The sequence below is a fragment of the Gadus morhua genome, chromosome 7, assembly GCF_902167405.1.
Source record: "Gadus morhua chromosome 7, gadMor3.0, whole genome shotgun sequence".
Taxonomy (NCBI): Eukaryota; Metazoa; Chordata; class Actinopteri; order Gadiformes; family Gadidae; genus Gadus; species Gadus morhua.
The window spans coordinates 7,740,052-7,759,372 of record NC_044054.1 but is presented as its reverse complement, the minus strand read 5'-3'; the positions used below and the strand labels follow the sequence as shown (position 1 = coordinate 7,759,372).

At 41.5% G+C, this 19,321-nt stretch overlaps 1 protein-coding gene across 1 annotated transcript; it reads right to left on the bottom strand.

The window, feature by feature from the left end:
- Positions 1 to 2,167: 2,167 nt before the first annotated feature.
- On the bottom strand, positions 2,168 to 18,911 carry LOC115546457 (uncharacterized). Its single transcript, XM_030359940.1, has 11 exons — positions 18,843 to 18,911; positions 16,092 to 16,208; positions 11,543 to 11,659; positions 8,926 to 9,071; positions 8,080 to 8,133; positions 7,808 to 7,938; positions 7,026 to 7,124; positions 5,959 to 6,134; positions 5,476 to 5,533; positions 4,935 to 4,997; positions 2,168 to 2,695 (listed from the first exon to the last, which is right to left on the bottom strand). The coding sequence occupies exons 3-11, from the start codon at positions 11,614 to 11,616 to the stop codon at positions 2,315 to 2,317; spliced, it is 1,182 nt and encodes a 393-aa protein (XP_030215800.1). The 5' UTR covers positions 11,617 to 11,659; positions 16,092 to 16,208; positions 18,843 to 18,911; the 3' UTR covers positions 2,168 to 2,314.
- Between the last annotated feature and the right edge of the window lie 410 nt (positions 18,912 to 19,321).

The window sequence follows — 19,321 nt, the reverse complement described above, 5'->3', positions numbered from 1 at the left end:
CACTATGCAACTTCGGGAATTTCTTCGCTGTTTTCTTGGTTTTGGCACGCACATTTCTCTACACAGCGCCCCCTTCAGCTTCGTAGTAGATATTTTACAACACTGTCGTAACAACTCGTTGACGACCCTTCCCCATGCACTTCTACGCGAGCCATGTGCATTTGTTTTCAAAGAAGCCGGCGAATGCGTGGAGCCATGTCCGAAGTAGATGTTCATAAAGTGTAGGCAAGGTTATGCATTTTTAAAATTGTGTATTTGTATTGCAATAAACATAAAGCCATCCTTTTTTATAGTTGACGGGGAGAATTTATATCCTAGATTATAATTGTTTTATCTTATGTTGAACAGAACAATCAGTGTGAGAGTGTTGGCCAACATAATAATCTAAATAAACAAGAACCTGGATTCGGGGATTCAGTCTGTATCTGGGGGACGGACAGACGAACAGCAAAACACCAATGGAAACAAAGGTGTTTATATGGTTGCAACCAACAAGCAAGCTAGAAACATACAGGGCTCACAAAAAAAAACGGTTGAGAAAACCATTTTTACAGGGCTCACAACAAAATGGTTGAGCAAACACATTTGTACAGAGACAATCAACATCAAGAATACCACGAGGACAAAGTTCACCCAAGGGTACTTTCAATTTCAAAAGCAACACGGCCAAATCGGAGTCTGATTTGCAGTCTTCTTTTTCTTTCAGTTCACGCTATTCCTGAAAAGCTTGCCCAACGTTTACTCGTGTCTGGCCTCTCTGTCGGTCAGTCTCCCTTTTCTCTTCTTCTGTTCCTCCGAGATTGGGTTTCTCTGTCTCTTTTTAGTCGGCTGATCTATGATGAATGTAACAATCCCTTAGTTACTTGTGTTTATATCGAGCCGGTTCCGTGTTTGGGGGTCTGTGCCGTAAAGCAATTCGTTACTTCGCGAGACCCGAGACTCCCGCAAGAGTGGACGGCGGGTCGCCGGCAGAAACATATTCCTTTTCTCCGCCAAGATGCGCAAGGGAGAGTCGAAACAACGAACAATCGAACAAAAATGTATAATGGAACCATCGCAATGACTCCTAGCCTGTTATATTAAGGTAAATCAAGCCAAAAAAGTTGCATAGTTCCCCTTTCACTCGTGTCTGATTTATTTTCTGGTCCATTCTTCTTTTGTTCCACCGACAGTCGCCTCTTGGGTCCCTTATCAGTTGATTGATCCATGATGAATGCAACAATTGCCTCACAACTGGCTGTATATATCTAGCCGGTGCCATGTTTGGGTGTGTGTCTGTGCCGTAAAGCATTTTCGAAACTACAATCTGACTACATTTTCGAGGATACTTCCGCTGCGTCACATCCGGAATGTCCCGGTCCGAGCAGATCAAGTTGCATATGCGCTTTTTCACTGTAGAGGCAACATGGGAAAATGACACACCCACCAATCGACCCAGAAATGGATGTAGAACCATCAGCATAACTCTCAACCTGCATACTTAGGTAAATTTGGCTAAAAAAGTTGCATAGTGGGCCTTTAAGACTCACACAGACAATTATTATTGTAGTGCCAAAATGCAACCACAAATTTGTGAGGGTCTAAGTTCCCCCAAGACTCCGGAGGCTCGGGACCAGTATCAAACCAGTCCTGTTGGGCTTTGCCAACCACCACCCCCCTACATGCCCTTAACGGACCCTTCCGACCCCAAAGCAATTTAATGGGGTTTTGCTTGTGGGGGGGGGGGGGGGGGGGAGAAGAGAGAGAGATTTGTTTGTAAGAAACGTATGAATTGTCTGTCCTATGCTGCCCTCTTGCCGATCTCTCTTGAAAAATAGATTAGAATCTCAGTGAGACTTTTACCTGGTTAAAAAAAAAAAAAAAAAGCCCTTGGTGTACTGAGTTTATTCAACCCTTAGGGTGAACAACCAGAAACTGGCCGGTAATCCTCAAACCACAAGTATCTTGGAAACCGTTTTCAAAATGTCTGCTTTGGAATTTGGCTGTTAACACTAATTGATGGTTTCTAGGAACGTTCCTGCCAACGTCAGCTACTGTTTGCTCCAGCATTGGCAAACAGGAATGAAACACAGGGGCCGAAAAAACATGCAATGGAAAAATAACGTGCAATTGATCCAAGTTCACGGAGTAGAGCGAGTGTTTGTTTAGCACTTCACACACACAATTTAAATCTTATTTTTATTAGGAAAATTTGTATGATATGTAGAGTTAGGCATTACATTTAATTTAATAATTTACAAGTTCGTCAACAAAATTCGTCATCACATCAAAAACATCACAGTGTCACATAGTTTTTGACAAAACCCAAAGACAGTTACTTTTTACTCGCAATTCGTTTCGATCTCCGAAGACTGCCCGATAGTTCGGACACGACGGCTGTCGTCGCCGGCAACAGCGCAACGGCCGCGGAGCCTGGCGTTTTCCTCCAGGTTCCACCGCCCGCAGCGTTTTTCGGAATCTTGGTGACGGAAGCCGAAGTTTTGAGAGCGAGGTTGGCTGCGGCCGCCCTCGTTGTTGAGGATTTCCGAAGCGGCCGGCTGGTGACAGCTTCCTGTTTGACGGCGGCCTCCATTTTGACGGGCAGGGGGGCAACAGCCTTAATTTTGATCTTCACTGACCGGGGGGCAGCGGGCTTCATTTTGATTTGGACGGGCGGGGGGGCGGCGGCCATTGCATCGATGGTCGCACACTTCTCCTGTCAAAATGAATCACCGTTGTAATTGGGCAATTATTGTGAAGGATTGTACTGCATTTTGTTGTACTGGTTGTCAATGACAATGACGTTGAATGGATCTGGGCCCAGTTTCCCGATAACGATGGACCCAGACTAGTGTTGGCTCATTCGTTCGCGAACCGGTTCGAATGAATGAGTCTTTAGGACGAATGCACCGAACCGGTTCGTTTCTCTCGTTCATTCGTTCGTCTCGTTCACCATTCGATTCACCAGAAACTCGACGGAACGAACGAACGAGTTTCCGGTAACTCAGCTGAGTCAGTCAGACTCAGTGGAGTTAATGCTACCGGAAACTCGACTGAACAAACGAACGAACGAACGATTCGCAAACGACTCCTCTTGGCGAACTGAATCACGCGAACTGGGTCACGGAAACGAATCATTAAATCCACCACTAATCCAGACTCGTATGAACATTCTCGCGATGGACCTTTTGAAACTTTGTGTCAAATCTCTTAAAATGAATGTGCGTGCACTGCTCTAACGACGTTCGTAGACTTGTAAATGTCTACAGACAGGGTGCTGAAATGGTTTCTGTAGGAGGGGAGACACAGGAATGTTGGAGGAAACTATTTTGTGGCACTAAAAAACTATCTCCCCATCAAGGCCAACAGCAGAGTAGCCTAGACTAATATGAATGCCACAAATATTAAACACAAGTGATAAGGCTCAGGCCGAGATAAGCTATGCTAATCCTGAACGCACCATCTTTTTTTCACAGCATTTTCCCCCCTTAAATAATTCCATATTACAAAAATAAAAAAATAGCTTGTGTCTGTGTGACAACTATAGCATTTATCTAAATGTGTTGATATCTGAAACATGCTTTGCGCAGCAAAGAGAGCAGACTCTCTGATTCTGCATAAGGTTTCACTGATTGGCGCGCATTCTCTAGTCTATAATCTTTGGGGTAAACATTAATTATGCAACGTTCCATTCATTCATTATCATTCAAACGCAGAGGCATTGATACGGCTATGGCTGTTGCGCGTCTAGATATTGCCCATATTGTTGGGCAGGGGGGTGATGGTGCGGGCAATGTAAGCGGGAATGGCACGCATGGCAGCACAGTTTCCCACAGCAGTCACCGCAGAATCAACGCATCAACTTGGCAATTGTGCACTCCACTGAGGTCAGGGATCTTTGTAACTGTCAAGACACGGTCCAATAAATAGCAAACTTCATCACAGTCTCACCGAAGCGCCTACAGTGCTTTATGGCAAACAATCACAACAAAATACGCCTGCAGAAATTCTCCGACACCCGCTGGTCTGAGCATGATTCATGTAAAGTATGTCTTCTGTCATTGATCAATATGAGGTTATTTTAACCGCGATCCTTGAATTAAAATCAGAGGGAGACAGCAAGTGCAGCTCGAAAGCGACCTCCAACACAAGAGCAATGGAATCATTAGATTTTATTATACGCCTTGTGATAGGGTTGCATTGTGACGGGGCTTCTAACATGTCTGTCTTTGCTGTTTAAATCGAACAGTAGTCTATGAGTAATGTATCAATGGTAACCACTGTTTTGGGGGTATTGCGAACTTGCACCAGCTGAACATTCAGTGGTATTAGAGGTGTTTTATTAAAACACCTCCAATACCACTGAATGTCCAGCTGGTGTTTTCACTGAGGCTATAGGAACGATGCTCTTAGCACCCTACGAGTACCCCTGGAGCCTTCGTTAGCTACGAAATGTTTTCACGACGTTCGTTTCCCAACGATGCTTTCGGGAAACGGTGTGAAAATTGTACGATGCTCGTACAACGAACTTCACGAACCACTTAGGCTAACGATGCTTTTGGGAAACAGGGCCCTGATCTGATCTGATCTGAAGGAAGTGTGTTTTATTGTGAAGGAACTGGTCTAAGAATTAGATTTAGGGCATTTAGCAGACGCTGTTATCCAAAAGGGACTTACAATAAGTGCATTTGCCGTAAATAAGTACATTTGTCAATTGGACTATGTTTTATTATGTAGGAGCTGGCTTTTATTGTGAAGGAGCTGTGTTTAATTTGAAGGAACTGTTTTATTGTGAATTAATTGTTTTATTGTAAAGGAACTGGCCTTTATTGTGAAGGACTCGCTTAACGTACAGGAACTATGCTTTTCTGTGAAGGAACTGGGCATTTATTGTGAAGGAGCCGGCTCTTATTGGGAAGGAACTGTGCTTAGTAATGAACAAATGGGATTCTTACCTTCTCCTGGGTGAGTTCAGACTGAAGGCCGGCCATCTGAATCATCAACCCTTTGATTTCATGCTGGAATGGTAAAACATTAACATAATTAACATTATTATTCACTTTAGCGTTAACACACACCATTTGTCCATTTTATCTAGTGACTGTCATGTATACCATCATTGCCCCATACTGCTTTTATTTCTTTCATTTTGATTGGTTAATTTTGTTTTCCGTTTGTTTGTTACACTTTTAATCTATGTTTTATGTGTTTTATGTCCATTTGTTTGTTATACTTAAGTAGATGTTTTATGTGTTTTATGTCCAGTTGTTTGTTATACCTCAACTATATGTTTTATGTGAAAAGGGTCAGTTTATCTTTTGAATTGTACAAAGATGAGTATAGTTGTGCATAGTTATTTTTGGCGCATCTTCCCATGGGCAACGACTGCATAATAGCCATTTTGGCTTGTTCTGGCACATTTACATTTTTCATGTTTATTAATGTGCACTGTCCAGGTCTAAATAAACTTGAATATATAATCAAAAGGTAGTGCACCTTTTTTTCCTGAATCCGTTTCTCCTGATCTTCCTTCGCCTTCTCTTCCTTCTTCCTACTGTGGGACACAGTTGGAAAAAACGAACAAAAATGTAGCATTTACATTGAGGGTGTTTAGCTAACTTTTTTATCACAAGCAACTTACAACGGTTCACACACACATTCACCCACCAACAGCGGAGTCGACCCCTCAGGGCGACGCCAGCTCATCAGGAGCAGTCAGGGTGAGGCACCTTGCTTAGGGACACCTCGACACTCAGCTATGAGAAGCTGGGGATCGAACTAGCAACCTTCCGGTTACCAATTAACCTGATATCTCTTGTCTCACTGATCTCAAGATAAACTTAAGTTATTTTGTGAAGGAACTCTGGATTTATCTTGGAGGAACTGGGTTTTATTTGTGAAAAAAGGGGGATTTATCTTAAAAAAGTACAGGGATTTATAGTGAAGGAACTTTTATTGTGAAGGAACGTCTTTACGTACATGCTGTCCTCCAGAATCACGAGGGCGCTCTTCTGCTTGGAGATGGCGGACCGGACGGCTGGTTCCTTCACTAGAGTCAGCAGGGTCCTGCTGTTCATAAGGTCCACCTCGCTGTCCGGCAGCTCCTGGCCCAGGAAGAGCCTTGCCAGAGTGACCATCTTCCCACACGGGGGGAACTGGAAAGAGGCGGTTGCTTCGAAGTCGTAAAAAGTAGCTAAAGAAGCTGAATTTAACTTTACAAATAGTAAAATAATAAAATAAACAAATACTAAATATAATACAATATATAAGGATGGTCAAATGATAGAAATAGTAAAATTAAATAAACAAATACATTTCAATGTAAAATAGTGAATTCTAATCAACAAATACTAAATTAAAATGTAAAGCTAAATTGAAGGACGGTCAAATACTAAATTTAATACAACATTTAAGGATGGTCAAATGATAGAAATAGTAAAATGAATTAAAGTCACCCAGTGCAACTTTATGTAAACATTCAATGAAAAATAAACATTCAATTTCTAGTCTTTTTTACACGTAGTAAGTTTCAATAACTCCATACCATTACATATCGACATTCAAGGAGCAAAGATGAGACGTCGCTGTGTGGTGAGAACTGATAGAAAATCGTAAACAACAACAATCGCCGGTGGGGAGAAGCCATTTTTCCATTGACTGGAAGCCTGCTTTATTTATTGTAGGTTACAAAAAATAAAGAAAATGGCGGCATTGTTGTTATCGATTTTCTATCAGTTCTCACCACACAACGACGTCTCATCTTTGCTGCTTGAATGTCGGTATGTAATGGTATGGAGTTATTGAAACTTACTACGTGTAAAAAAGACTAGAAATTGAATGTTTATTTTTAAGCCTCGAAAGTTGCACTGGGTGCCTTTAAAGAAATACATTTCAATGTTATACTAAATTTAAGGACGGTCACATGACAAATAGTAAAATGAAATCAACAATACTAAATTAAAATGTAATGCTAAATTGAAGGACGGTCAAACGGTACAAATAATAAAATAAGATAAAGAAATAGTACATTTAAGACTTAACCTGACCTTTTTGAGTTCTTCGAGGACCTTCTCTTGGCGGGCGAGGGCCAGACCGAGGGCCATGGCCTCCCTTCTTAGGGCCTCGTCCAATTCTGCCTGTTCCCCCTGCAGGACGAGGAGGGGTCAACTTTCAAATCCCATTTACAGCACTTCATGGTGACATATTATACCACCGGATACGAGTGTGATTAGCCGTTTTGAGAATGGGCCTCTTCTGACATCACAAGTGGGTGTGTCCACCTAGATGTGTGCTGCATAGATCAGTGTACCAGCCTACCAAGTGGACTGCAGCAAAAGTTGCCCATCCATCCATCACACAGCTAGGAGGTGGACTTTCAGATTTTGAAAACAGCTTATAGCGGCTAATCACACTCAAACCTGGTGGCATAATATGTTTTTTTAAGAATTAATAATTGCATTTAGGATGCAGTATTGGCAAGAATAGGGTTACATGCCTGTACGTTAGAAACACCCCTTATAAATACCGTTCTTTTCTGCAAAAGCAATTTCTGAGAAAATCATTCTATAAAGACTTTAAAGCCTGGAAACAAGCCTAGATCCCACAAATTATACATGACCATGAAAATTTTTTTGGAGCAATACAATTAAAAGTGAAAATTGCATTAAATTAAATTGCACCCACACTCTGTTGCGATTGGTCGAATGCTTTGTGGCATGTGTCTGCAAATTCACCCCCCCGAGAAGTTGTAAACAATGCGGGTAGCCTGGAGGCGGGACTTTTGAAGTGCAGAAGTCTCTCTCTCTCTCTCTCTCTCTCACTCACTCACCTCCAGGGTTTTGAGGAGTCTCTCCTCATTCTTGCGTTCAATGAAGTCCTTGTCTGCTTGGGTCAGCTGGTATCCGTCCATGCCACGGATCATTGAGATTGGATCTCTGGACGACACCGTTGCCGGGCAGACTACAGAGATGATGGTGACTGTGTGTCGACTGCTTATAATAAAATATGACTGCAACTGTCTTGTCAGTCTCTTTAAAAAAAACACTAACTCACAAAAAAAAAAATCTGACTCTGCACACACACCCAAACCCACACACAAACCCGTTGAGTTGATGCGCAATCTTCTCGAGGGAGATTCATCCAGCTCTGCCCCACCTGTCAAAGCATTGATTGATGCTGATTATGAGGCTACCTGCAGACATATGCCATACATTTACATTTAGCAGACACTTTGATCCAAAGCGACTTACAATAAGTCCATTTGTCAGAAGAAGGAGAAACAACAATACATCTGTCGGTCCAGTAAGGATGTTCATACAAGTGTCAAGCACTAACAATCAAGGTCAACCCATTTCCTGTACACAACAGGGATATGTTGTGTTCCAGATGCCTCGTACACCACCCTCAGGAGTGGAGTTGATCTTGTGACGTAATTTCCTGGCTCGTAGCACTTATAACGTTCCCGTTACTTATTGGCTAATCATTGTTAGCTACATTAGCCTCTTTAGCAAAGCCCGAAAACAAACACAAACTTCACATTGTATTGCACACACAGCAAGACCATGCAATGCAACCATTGGTGAGCAGATTGAAGCAGGAATCTAATCAAGTGTGTGTAAGTGCATTTAGAAATAAAATCGACATTAAAATGACCAACGTGGTACAAATACAGAGAAAATAAATCTTTCCGTGCACAGCCATGTTTCTTTGTTGAGTCGTATGCTAAACTCGGTGTGAACTCAGAATCCCGATTGGGACCGACCAAAAGGGGGCGTACCTCTGTGAAATGCCGCAAGAAGCTGTGAGATTACCCCAGTTGCAACTCGTAATGCTGGTGTACAAGGCATCTCGAACACAACATTAGTATACGATAGTATAAAAAATAAATAAAAAGAAGATGGTATAAAGTAACCTCACACTTCTATCATGTCAAGCGCTCAAACTCACAGAGGTATTCCCGTGGGGGTGTCGCCATCGTGGTCCCGGTCAGGGGGGACTCGTCACTGGTGACGACGAGCTCCTTCTTCACCTGCCCCATGGGGGGGGTCCGGGGCAGCTCCTTCCCAGAGGGGATGGAGAACACCTGGGACATCCTGCAGAAAGGGAAATGTTACTGACAGCATTGGGCAAGTAACTATAACAAGTAATTAGTTAGTTACTTCACCCAAAAAGTAACAAAATGTGTTACTCAGTTCTACCTTATAAAAGTAGTTATTATGGAAAGTAACTATTGCGTTACTTTCGAGTACATTTAAAAAAATATCTATGAACAAGTTGCGATGTCTGAAGTCTTCAAGGTGAAATACTGTGGAAGATAAGATAAGATGAGATAAAATAATCCTTTATTATCCCATAGTGGGGAAATTTACAGGGTAACAGCCGCAAAGAGGATAGTGCAGATAACAGTAGTGCAAAATACAATAAGAAAATACAAATAATGGACTATGTACGAGCAGTGTCCCAAAGTAGAGAATGAAAAAGGGAAAAAAAAGGAAAATAATTAAAGGCCTGATTAGAAAATTAGTTGAGCGCTGCATGTGTAACGGAGTTAGGAATAACCGTTAAAATGTTTTTCTTGTAGACGTGTAGTTCTGGCGCCATCTGGTGACTCAATGGCTGAACTGCATCTACTGTTCCTCTTATGTACCAGTACACAAGTGTAAAATTCGTTGAGTAAGGGATAATAGAACGCCGGTCATTATCGGGAAAATAAGCCCAGACAGGGTGAATCGGACACCGAAGCGAAACGGAGGTGTCTCGCTTCGACCTGAAGGGGCTTATTTACGACTTATTTTCAGCAACAGCGCAAGGCCGGTGTTTCAGTTCAAGTGGTGACCGGTTTAACTGGTGACTTTCAGCCGAATGCTTCGCTTGTTGTCGTGGCTACGCCAGATGTTGGAAATCGGGACCAGACACGTAGCTGTCCTTGCGATTGCCTCTTTGATTTGTTATTCAATAAAATGTCAAAAACATTACAATCTCATTCGTTTTCGGAGTGTAATTGGAAGAAACGTGTCAAGTAGAACCGTTTTAAGCCGAAATAAATGGAAAATGAATGTTTAAAATATGATACACTACGGGATTCGATTTCACACCATTGTGGGGGGAAAAAATAACAATCTGCAATTCCATTCCATTGTGCCGTTGACCCACTGGGGAAACTGCCTCCGTAGTATAATAGAATACACAAATACTTCTTGAAAACACGAAAGGCAGCCAGATCAACTTGTGACCAGGGGCGGATCTACCAAAATATTCATGGGGTGGCAAGAGGGGGACAGGAGATTTTGAGGGGTGGCACACTCTGGCAGAAGTATATACACTACAGTATGCCGATTTAATTAAAGCCATATCAATCAATATTTACTTGGAAAGCCCCCACATTTAGATATTTTGACTCAATAACATTATATTTAATTTATTGTGGGATGTGTAAAGCCTTACATTTAAACATAAAAGGTTTCAGACAAAATGTAATAAATGATTACTGAATAATTACAAAATCAACCTGCCTTACAACAAACACCTGCACTATTACAACCGCAGGGGCATGGGGCTAAAAATATATGCAAAGAGAGTATATGTACTTAAATTAACAATAAGTTGGTATTGGTCCATGAGATATTCCTATCAGATGTCAATCATAAGTCCAACTTGAGGTCTCTCATGTGAAGCTTGTTTTATTATTAATTATTGATGACTTATATTGGTTTATAAAAGTTCAGACAGGTGTGCAACCAAGTAGATTAGAGATGGCCATTTGTAAATAATTTACAGAAGATGACTTGCATTTTGTTGTCCAAGTACCTGTTACTTGGTTCAATGACAATAAAGTTTAATATAATCAAATCGAATGACTGTTGATACAAAAGGAGGCACATGAAGTTAACGGTCAGGAAAACCAGCTGAGTGTAGAAGGGTTTGTGTTTGTTAGCGCGGATTGCAATTCTTATTGCAGCCTGCAGAGGGAAGCGGTCGTTGAGCTCCGCCGCCCCACATTGCATGACACGTTAAACTCAACTAGAACCGCCACCATCAATTTGATATCAACAGAACAAAAATAGTCGGAAAGCCTACAGAAACTATAGATAGTTAATGTGACAATCACATTAAAAATAAACTTGGAGCAATGATTTACTGAGGAACTATTTTTTTGGGAGAATGCTTTTGCAGGGAGTTCGCCGCCCACCTGCCCATACGGCACGCGCCTGCTATGCAGCTATAAGGCATTCCAATCTTAACTTAAGTCTTTAACTATGATGTTTCTGTAATACAGAGCCCTGCTCTTCTCTGATTATTATAATTTCTTCATAGATAGACGGTTGATCTAGCCTGGTTCTACCAGACTCTCGTAGGCCTACTTCACTTCATTTCATTTCATTTGTACAGAGAGTCTGGACCTAATCAATTGACAAACGTTAACTCACTTGAAGGCGGGTGTCTGTTGAAGTTTAAAATGATTGCCACTTTAGTCAGTGGGGATAACTAAGCAGGAACACCGTATCACAACACTGCAGCAACCGACACCACACGCGCTCTGGGGTTCACAGGTTAAACGACTCACCTTGCCGAAGTCCCGGACGTCAAAGAGGTCAAAGGGGTCAAACAGCTCGCTGTTGCGCAGGCCAAACTTGTCATGACAGACTTTCAGAAAAGTCCGGATGTTCTTCAGACAAAGGAACTGAACAAGAGAAGAAGGGAATAAAAGAAAAACTAATATTACATTCACATAATAAGACTCTCGCGCCTTCCTTGTATTCAAAATCAGTGCCGGCGGGAGTCTCGGGGGGGGGGGGGGGGGGGGGGGCAGGCGGGATGGGGCAATATTTCCTGGTTGCATTCACTTGCAGTCTGACTTTTGAAACTCGCTTTTGTAAATGTCTTGTAAAAGCAAAAAAAAAAAAAAAAATGAGTTTTGCGCTGCCAACTGGGGTGGCAGCTGGGGTGGCAAGGCTTTTTTTAGGGTGGCAGTTGCCACCCCATGCCACCCCAGTAGATCCGCCCCTGCTTGTGACCCTACTTTCCATGTAGTTATGACCATGCATTGGTCGCGTTTCTAAAAAAAATAAGACGCCTTTACATCCAGTTAATCCCCTGTTGCCCTCCACTGCTTGAAACTAGTCAAAAACACTGTTCACTCATTCGATCACTTCGGTCGCCTGATGTGGTGTTGTCGCGTCCTCCTTCTTTATATCCTCTCTGTAAGCAAAGCAGCGAATTCGGAAATCAATGTGACGCAAGGCGAGACACAACGTTTATTCACATGAAAACATACATTACGAGATTCGAACTCAGACCATTGTGGGGCAAAAAATAACAATCCGCAATTCCATTCCATTGTGCCGTTGACCCACCGGGGATGCTGCCGCCGTAGTATAATAGAATTCGCAAATACTTCTTGAAAACACGAAAGGCAGCCAGATCAACTTGTGACCTTACTTTCCATGTAGTTATGACCATGCATTGGTCGCGTTTCTAAAAAATAAGACGCCTTTACATCCAGTTAATCCAAACCTAATGTTGTGTTGCCCTCCGCTCTTGAAGCGTGGTAAGGTTAGTTTTACATTGGACGTTGGATATTCGACACATTCGAAAAATCTATTTAGCACTGGCTTCGATGGACGAATTTTGTCAAACCAACTTAGATATGTTAATACAAGGCCTACCTATGTAAAACAAAGCACCATTTGATTTTATAAAAAAAAAGTAATGTTAAAAAAGGCTATAAATCTATTTTGCGGCTTGACCTTTTGACCTACCCATATCAAAACACATCTGGTGTAAACAACTAACTGCCCCGCACATAACACAAAGCTTATTTTATACTATTATTTTAACATTAAAATTAAAATATTTATAAAATCAAAACGTGGGTTTTTGGAAAAAATAAGCTTTGTGTTATGTGTGGGGCAGTTAGTCGATTACACCAGATGTGTTTTGATATGGGTAGGTCAAAAGGTCAAGCCGCAAAATAGATTTATAGCCTTTTTTAACATTACATTTTTTTTTATAAAATCAAATGGTGCTTTGTTTTACATAGGTAGGCCTTGTATGAACACATCTTAGTTGGTTTGACACAAATTCGTCCATCGAAGCCAGTGCTAAATAGATTTTTCGAATGTGTCGAATATCCAACGTCCAATATAAAACTAACCTTACCACGCTTCAAGAGCGAAGGGCAACACAACATTAGGTTTGGATTAACTGGATGTAAAGGCGTCTTATTTTTTTAGAAACGCGACCAATGCATGGTCATAACTACATGGAAAGTAAGGTCACAAGTTGATCTGGCTGCCTTTCGTGTTTTCAAGAAGTATTTGCGAATTCTATTATACTACGGCGGCAGTATCCCCAGTGGGTCAACGGCACAATGGAATGGAATTGCGGATTGTTATTTTTTGCCCCACAATGGTATGAGTTCGAATCTCGTAATGTATGTTTTCATGTGAATAAACGTTGTGTCTCAAAGTGGTATCGCCTTGCGTCACATTGATTTCCGAATTCGCTGCTTTGCTTACAGAGAGGATATAAAGAAGGAGGACGCGACAACACCACATCAGGCGACCGAAGTGATCGAATGAGTGAACAGTGTTTTTGGCTAGTTTCTAGCAGTGGAGGGCAACAGGGGATTAACTGGATGTAAAGGCGTCTTATTTTTTTAGAAACGCGACCAATGCATGGTCATAACTACATGGAAAGTAGGGTCACAAGTTGATCTGGCTGCCTTTCGTGTTTTCAAGAAGTATTTGTGTATTATATTATACTACGGAGGCAGTTTCCCCAGTGGGTCAACGGAACAATGGAATGGAATTGCAGATTGTTATTTTTTTCCCCCACAATGGTGTGAAATCGAATCCCGTAGTGTATCATATTTTAAACATTCATTTTCCATTTATTTCGGCTTAAAACGGTTCTACTTGACACGTTTCTTCCAATTACACTCCGAAAACGAATGAGATTGTAATGTTTTTGACATTTTATTGAATAACAAATCAAAGAGGCAATCGCAAGGACAGCTACGTGTCTGGTCCCGATATCCAACATCTGGCGTAGCCACGACAACAAGCGAAGCATTCGGCTGAAAGTCACCAGTTAAACCGGTCACCACTTGAACTGAAACAGGTGTTTCAGTTCAAACAGGTGTTTCAGTTCAAGTGGTGACCGGTTTAACTGGTGACTTTCAGCCGAATGCTTCGCTTGTTGTCGTGGCTACGCCAGATGTTGGAAATCGGGACCAGACACGTAGCTGTCCTTGCGATTGCCTCTTTGATTTGTTATTCAATAAAATGTCAAAAACATTACAATCTCATTCGTTTTCGGAGTGTAATTGGAAGAAACGTGTCAAGTAGAACCGTTTTAAGCCGAAATAAATGGAAAATGAATGTTTAAAATATGATACACTACGGGATTCGATTTCACACCATTGTGGGGGGAAAAAATAACAATCTGCAATTCCATTCCATTGTGCCGTTGACCCACTGGGGAAACTGCCTCCGTAGTATAATAGAATACACAAATACTTCTTGAAAACACGAAAGGCAGCCAGATCAACTTGTGACCAGGGGCGGATCTACCAAAATATTCATGGGGTGGCAAGAGGGGGACAGGAGATTTTGAGGGGTGGCACACTCTGGCAGAAGTATATACACTACAGTATGCCGATTTAATTAAAGCCATATCAATCAATATTTACTTGGAAAGCCCCCACATTTAGATATTTTGACTCAATAACATTATATTTAATTTATTGTGGGATGTGTAAAGCCTTACATTTAAACATAAAAGGTTTCAGACAAAATGTAATAAATGATTACTGAATAATTACAAAATCAACCTGCCTTACAACAAACACCTGCACTATTACAACCGCAGGGGCATGGGGCTAAAAATATATGCAAAGAGAGTATATGTACTTAAATTAACAATAAGTTGGTATTGGTCCATGAGATATTCCTATCAGATGTCAATCATAAGTCCAACTTGAGTGCAAATATCACTTTATTCACCGATTCCAATAATTTACATACAATGCCACCCTCAAAGTGCGGTGACATGGATAACTCCCAAAGTAGAGTGTATTACCTGCATGCTTGGAAGAGCCAAATGGGGATTCAGGGGAAATGCTATCAAAGAGTTCCCTCTTTCTTTTTTTATATCTTTAATTTCTAAGTATTTAAGACCTTTTGGGTTTACCTTATTATTTTTTTTGCTCTTCATGTGAAGCTTGTTTTATTATTAATTATTGATGACTTATATTGGTTTATAAAAGTTCAGACAGGTGTGCAACCAAGTAGATTAGAGATGGCCATTTGTAAATAATTTACAGAAGATGACTTGCATTTTGTTGTCCAAGTACCTGTTACTTGGTTCAATGACAATAAAGTTTAATATAATCAAATCGAATGACTGTTGATACAAAAGGAGGCACATGAAGTTAACGGTCAGGAAAACCAGCTGAGTGTAGAAGGGTTTGTGTTTGTTAGCGCGGATTGCAATTCTTATTGCAGCCTGCAGAGGGAAGCGGTCGTTGAGCTCCGCCGCCCCACATTGCATGACACGTTAAACTCAACTAGAACCGCCACCATCAGTTTGATATCAACAGAACAAAAATAGTCGGAAAGCCTACAGAAACTATAGATAGTTAATGTGACAATCACATTAAAAATAAACTTGGAGCAATGATTTACTGAGGAACTATTTTTTTGGGAGAATGCTTTTGCAGGGAGTTCGCCGCCCACCTGCCCATACGGCACGCGCCTGCTATGCAGCTATAAGGCATTCCAATCTTAACTTAAGTCTTTAACTATGATGTTTCTGTAATACAGAGCCCTGCTCTTCTCTGATTATTATAATTTCTTCATAGATAGACGGTTGATCTAGCCTGGTTCTACCAGACTCTCGTAGGCCTACTTCACTTCATTTCATTTCATTTGTACAGAGAGTCTGGACCTAATCAATTGACAAACGTTAACTCACTTGAAGGCGGGTGTCTGTTGAAGTTTAAAATGATTGCCACTTTAGTCAGTGGGGATAACTAAGCAGGAACACCGTATCACAACACTGCAGCAACCGACACCACACGCGCTCTGGGGTTCACAGGTTAAACGACTCACCTTGCCGAAGTCCCGGACGTCAAAGAGGTCAAAGGGGTCAAACAGCTCGCTGTTGCGCAGGCCAAACTTGTCATGACAGACTTTCAGAAAAGTCCGGATGTTCTTCAGACAAAGGAACTGAACAAGAGAAGAAGGGAATAAAAGAAAAACTAATATTACATTCACATAATAAGACTCTCGCGCCTTCCTTGTATTCAAAATCAGTGCCGGCGGGAGTCTCGGGGGGGGGGGGGGGGGGGGGGGGGGGGCAGGCGGGATGGGGCAATATTTCCTGGTTGCATTCACTTGCAGTCTGACTTTTGAAACTCGCTTTTGTAAATGTCTTGTAAAAGCAAAAAAAAAAAAAAAATGAGTTTTGCGCTGCCAACTGGGGTGGCAGCTGGGGTGGCAAGGCTTTTTTTTAGGGTGGCAGTTGCCACCCCATGCCACCCCAGTAGATCCGCCCCTGCTTGTGACCCTACTTTCCATGTAGTTATGACCATGCATTGGTCGCGTTTCTAAAAAAAATAAGACGCCTTTACATCCAGTTAATCCCCTGTTGCCCTCCACTGCTTGAAACTAGTCAAAAACACTGTTCACTCATTCGATCACTTCGGTCGCCTGATGTGGTGTTGTCGCGTCCTCCTTCTTTATATCCTCTCTGTAAGCAAAGCAGCGAATTCGGAAATCAATGTGACGCAAGGCGAGACACAACGTTTATTCACATGAAAACATACATTACGAGATTCGAACTCAGACCATTGTGGGGCAAAAAATAACAATCCGCAATTCCATTCCATTGTGCCGTTGACCCACCGGGGATGCTGCCGCCGTAGTATAATAGAATTCGCAAATACTTCTTGAAAACACGAAAGGCAGCCAGATCAACTTGTGACCTTACTTTCCATGTAGTTATGACCATGCATTGGTCGCGTTTCTAAAAAATAAGACGCCTTTACATCCAGTTAATCCAAACCTAATGTTGTGTTGCCCTCCGCTCTTGAAGCGTGGTAAGGTTAGTTTTACATTGGACGTTGGATATTCGACACATTCGAAAAATCTATTTAGCACTGGCTTCGATGGACGAATTTTGTCAAACCAACTTAGATATGTTAATACAAGGCCTACCTATGTAAAACAAAGCACCATTTGATTTTATAAAAAAAAAGTAATGTTAAAAAAGGCTATAAATCTATTTTGCGGCTTGACCTTTTGACCTACCCATATCAAAACACATCTGGTGTAAACAACTAACTGCCCCGCACATAACACAAAGCTTATTTTATACTATTATTTTAACATTAAAATTAAAATATTTATAAAATCAAAACGTGGGTTTTTGGAAAAAATAAGCTTTGTGTTATGTGTGGGGCAGTTAGTCGATTACACCAGATGTGTTTTGATATGGGTAGGTCAAAAGGTCAAGCCGCAAAATAGATTTATAGCCTTTTTTAACATTACATTTTTTTTTATAAAATCAAATGGTGCTTTGTTTTACATAGGTAGGCCTTGTATGAACACATCTTAGTTGGTTTGACACAAATTCGTCCATCGAAGCCAGTGCTAAATAGATTTTTCGAATGTGTCGAATATCCAACGTCCAATATAAAACTAACCTTACCACGCTTCAAGAGCGAAGGGCAACACAACATTAGGTTTGGATTAACTGGATGTAAAGGCGTCTTATTTTTTTAGAAACGCGACCAATGCATGGTCATAACTACATGGAAAGTAAGGTCACAAGTTGATCTGGCTGCCTTTCGTGTTTTCAAGAAGTATTTGCGAATTCTATTATACTACGGCGGCAGTATCCCCAGTGGGTCAACGGCACAATGGAATGGAATTGCGGATTGTTATTTTTTGCCCCACAATGGTATGAGTTCGAATCTCGTAATGTATGTTTTCATGTGAATAAACGTTGTGTCTCAAAGTGGTATCGCCTTGCGTCACATTGATTTCCGAATTCGCTGCTTTGCTTACAGAGAGGATATAAAGAAGGAGGACGCGACAACACCACATCAGGCGACCGAAGTGATCGAATGAGTGAACAGTGTTTTTGGCTAGTTTCTAGCAGTGGAGGGCAACAGGGGATTAACTGGATGTAAAGGCTTCTTATTTTTTTAGAAACGCGACCAATGCATGGTCATAACTACATGGAAAGTAGGGTCACAAGTTGATCTGGCTGCCTTTCGTGTTTTCAAGAAGTATTTGTGTATTATATTATACTACGGAGGCAGTTTCCCCAGTGGGTCAACGGAACAATGGAATGGAATTGCAGATTGTTATTTTTTTCCCCCACAATGGTGTGAAATCGAATCCCGTAGTGTATCATATTTTAAACATTCATTTTCCATTTATTTCGGCTTAAAACGGTTCTACTTGACACGTTTCTTCCAATTACACTCCGAAAACGAATGAGATTGTAATGTTTTTGACATTTTATTGAATAACAAATCAAAGAGGCAATCGCAAGGACAGCTACGTGTCTGGTCCCGATATCCAACATCTGGCGTAGCCACGACAACAAGCGAAGCATTCGGCTGAAAGTCACCAGTTAAACCGGTCACCACTTGAACTGAAACACCGGTACGGTCTCTCTCAATCTCTCTCCCCCCCCCCGTCATCAACTGAGCGCAAGGCCGGTACGGTCTTTCCCCCCCCCCCTGTCAACAACTTAAGAGACCCCCACAGAGATGGAATCATAACTCGAACCCTGGTGTAAGGTGTAAGTGCAAAGAGTTCAAGTGGTAGTGTTACAAAGTTAGCACTCACCTTATTACGAGGAGACACGATTTGCAGCAGTTAAATCTTTGTGCGTGTATGTGTGTGTGTGCGTTGGCTGATTGTCTGTTTTTAATAATCATTTAATTATCAACACCTTGGGTCGACGCTCTGACCAGGGGCGCTGCACCAGTTGACCGCCAGGTGGCAGCAAACATATGAAGGTATTATTGTAGCAAAAGTCTCAAGCATGCGTACACTAAAGTCACAAATGCGTAACTAAAGTCACAAATGCGTAACAGTAAAGTCACAAATGCGTAACTAAAGTCACAAATGCGTAACAGTAAAGTCACAAATGCGTAACTACAGTCACAAATGCGTAACTAAAGTCACAAATGTGTAACTAAAGTCACAAATGCGTAACAGTAAAGTCACAAATGCGTACCTAAAGTCACAAATGCGTAACTAAAGTCACAAATGCGTAACTAAAGTCACAAATGTGTAACAGTAAAGTTGAAGTCGTAAATATT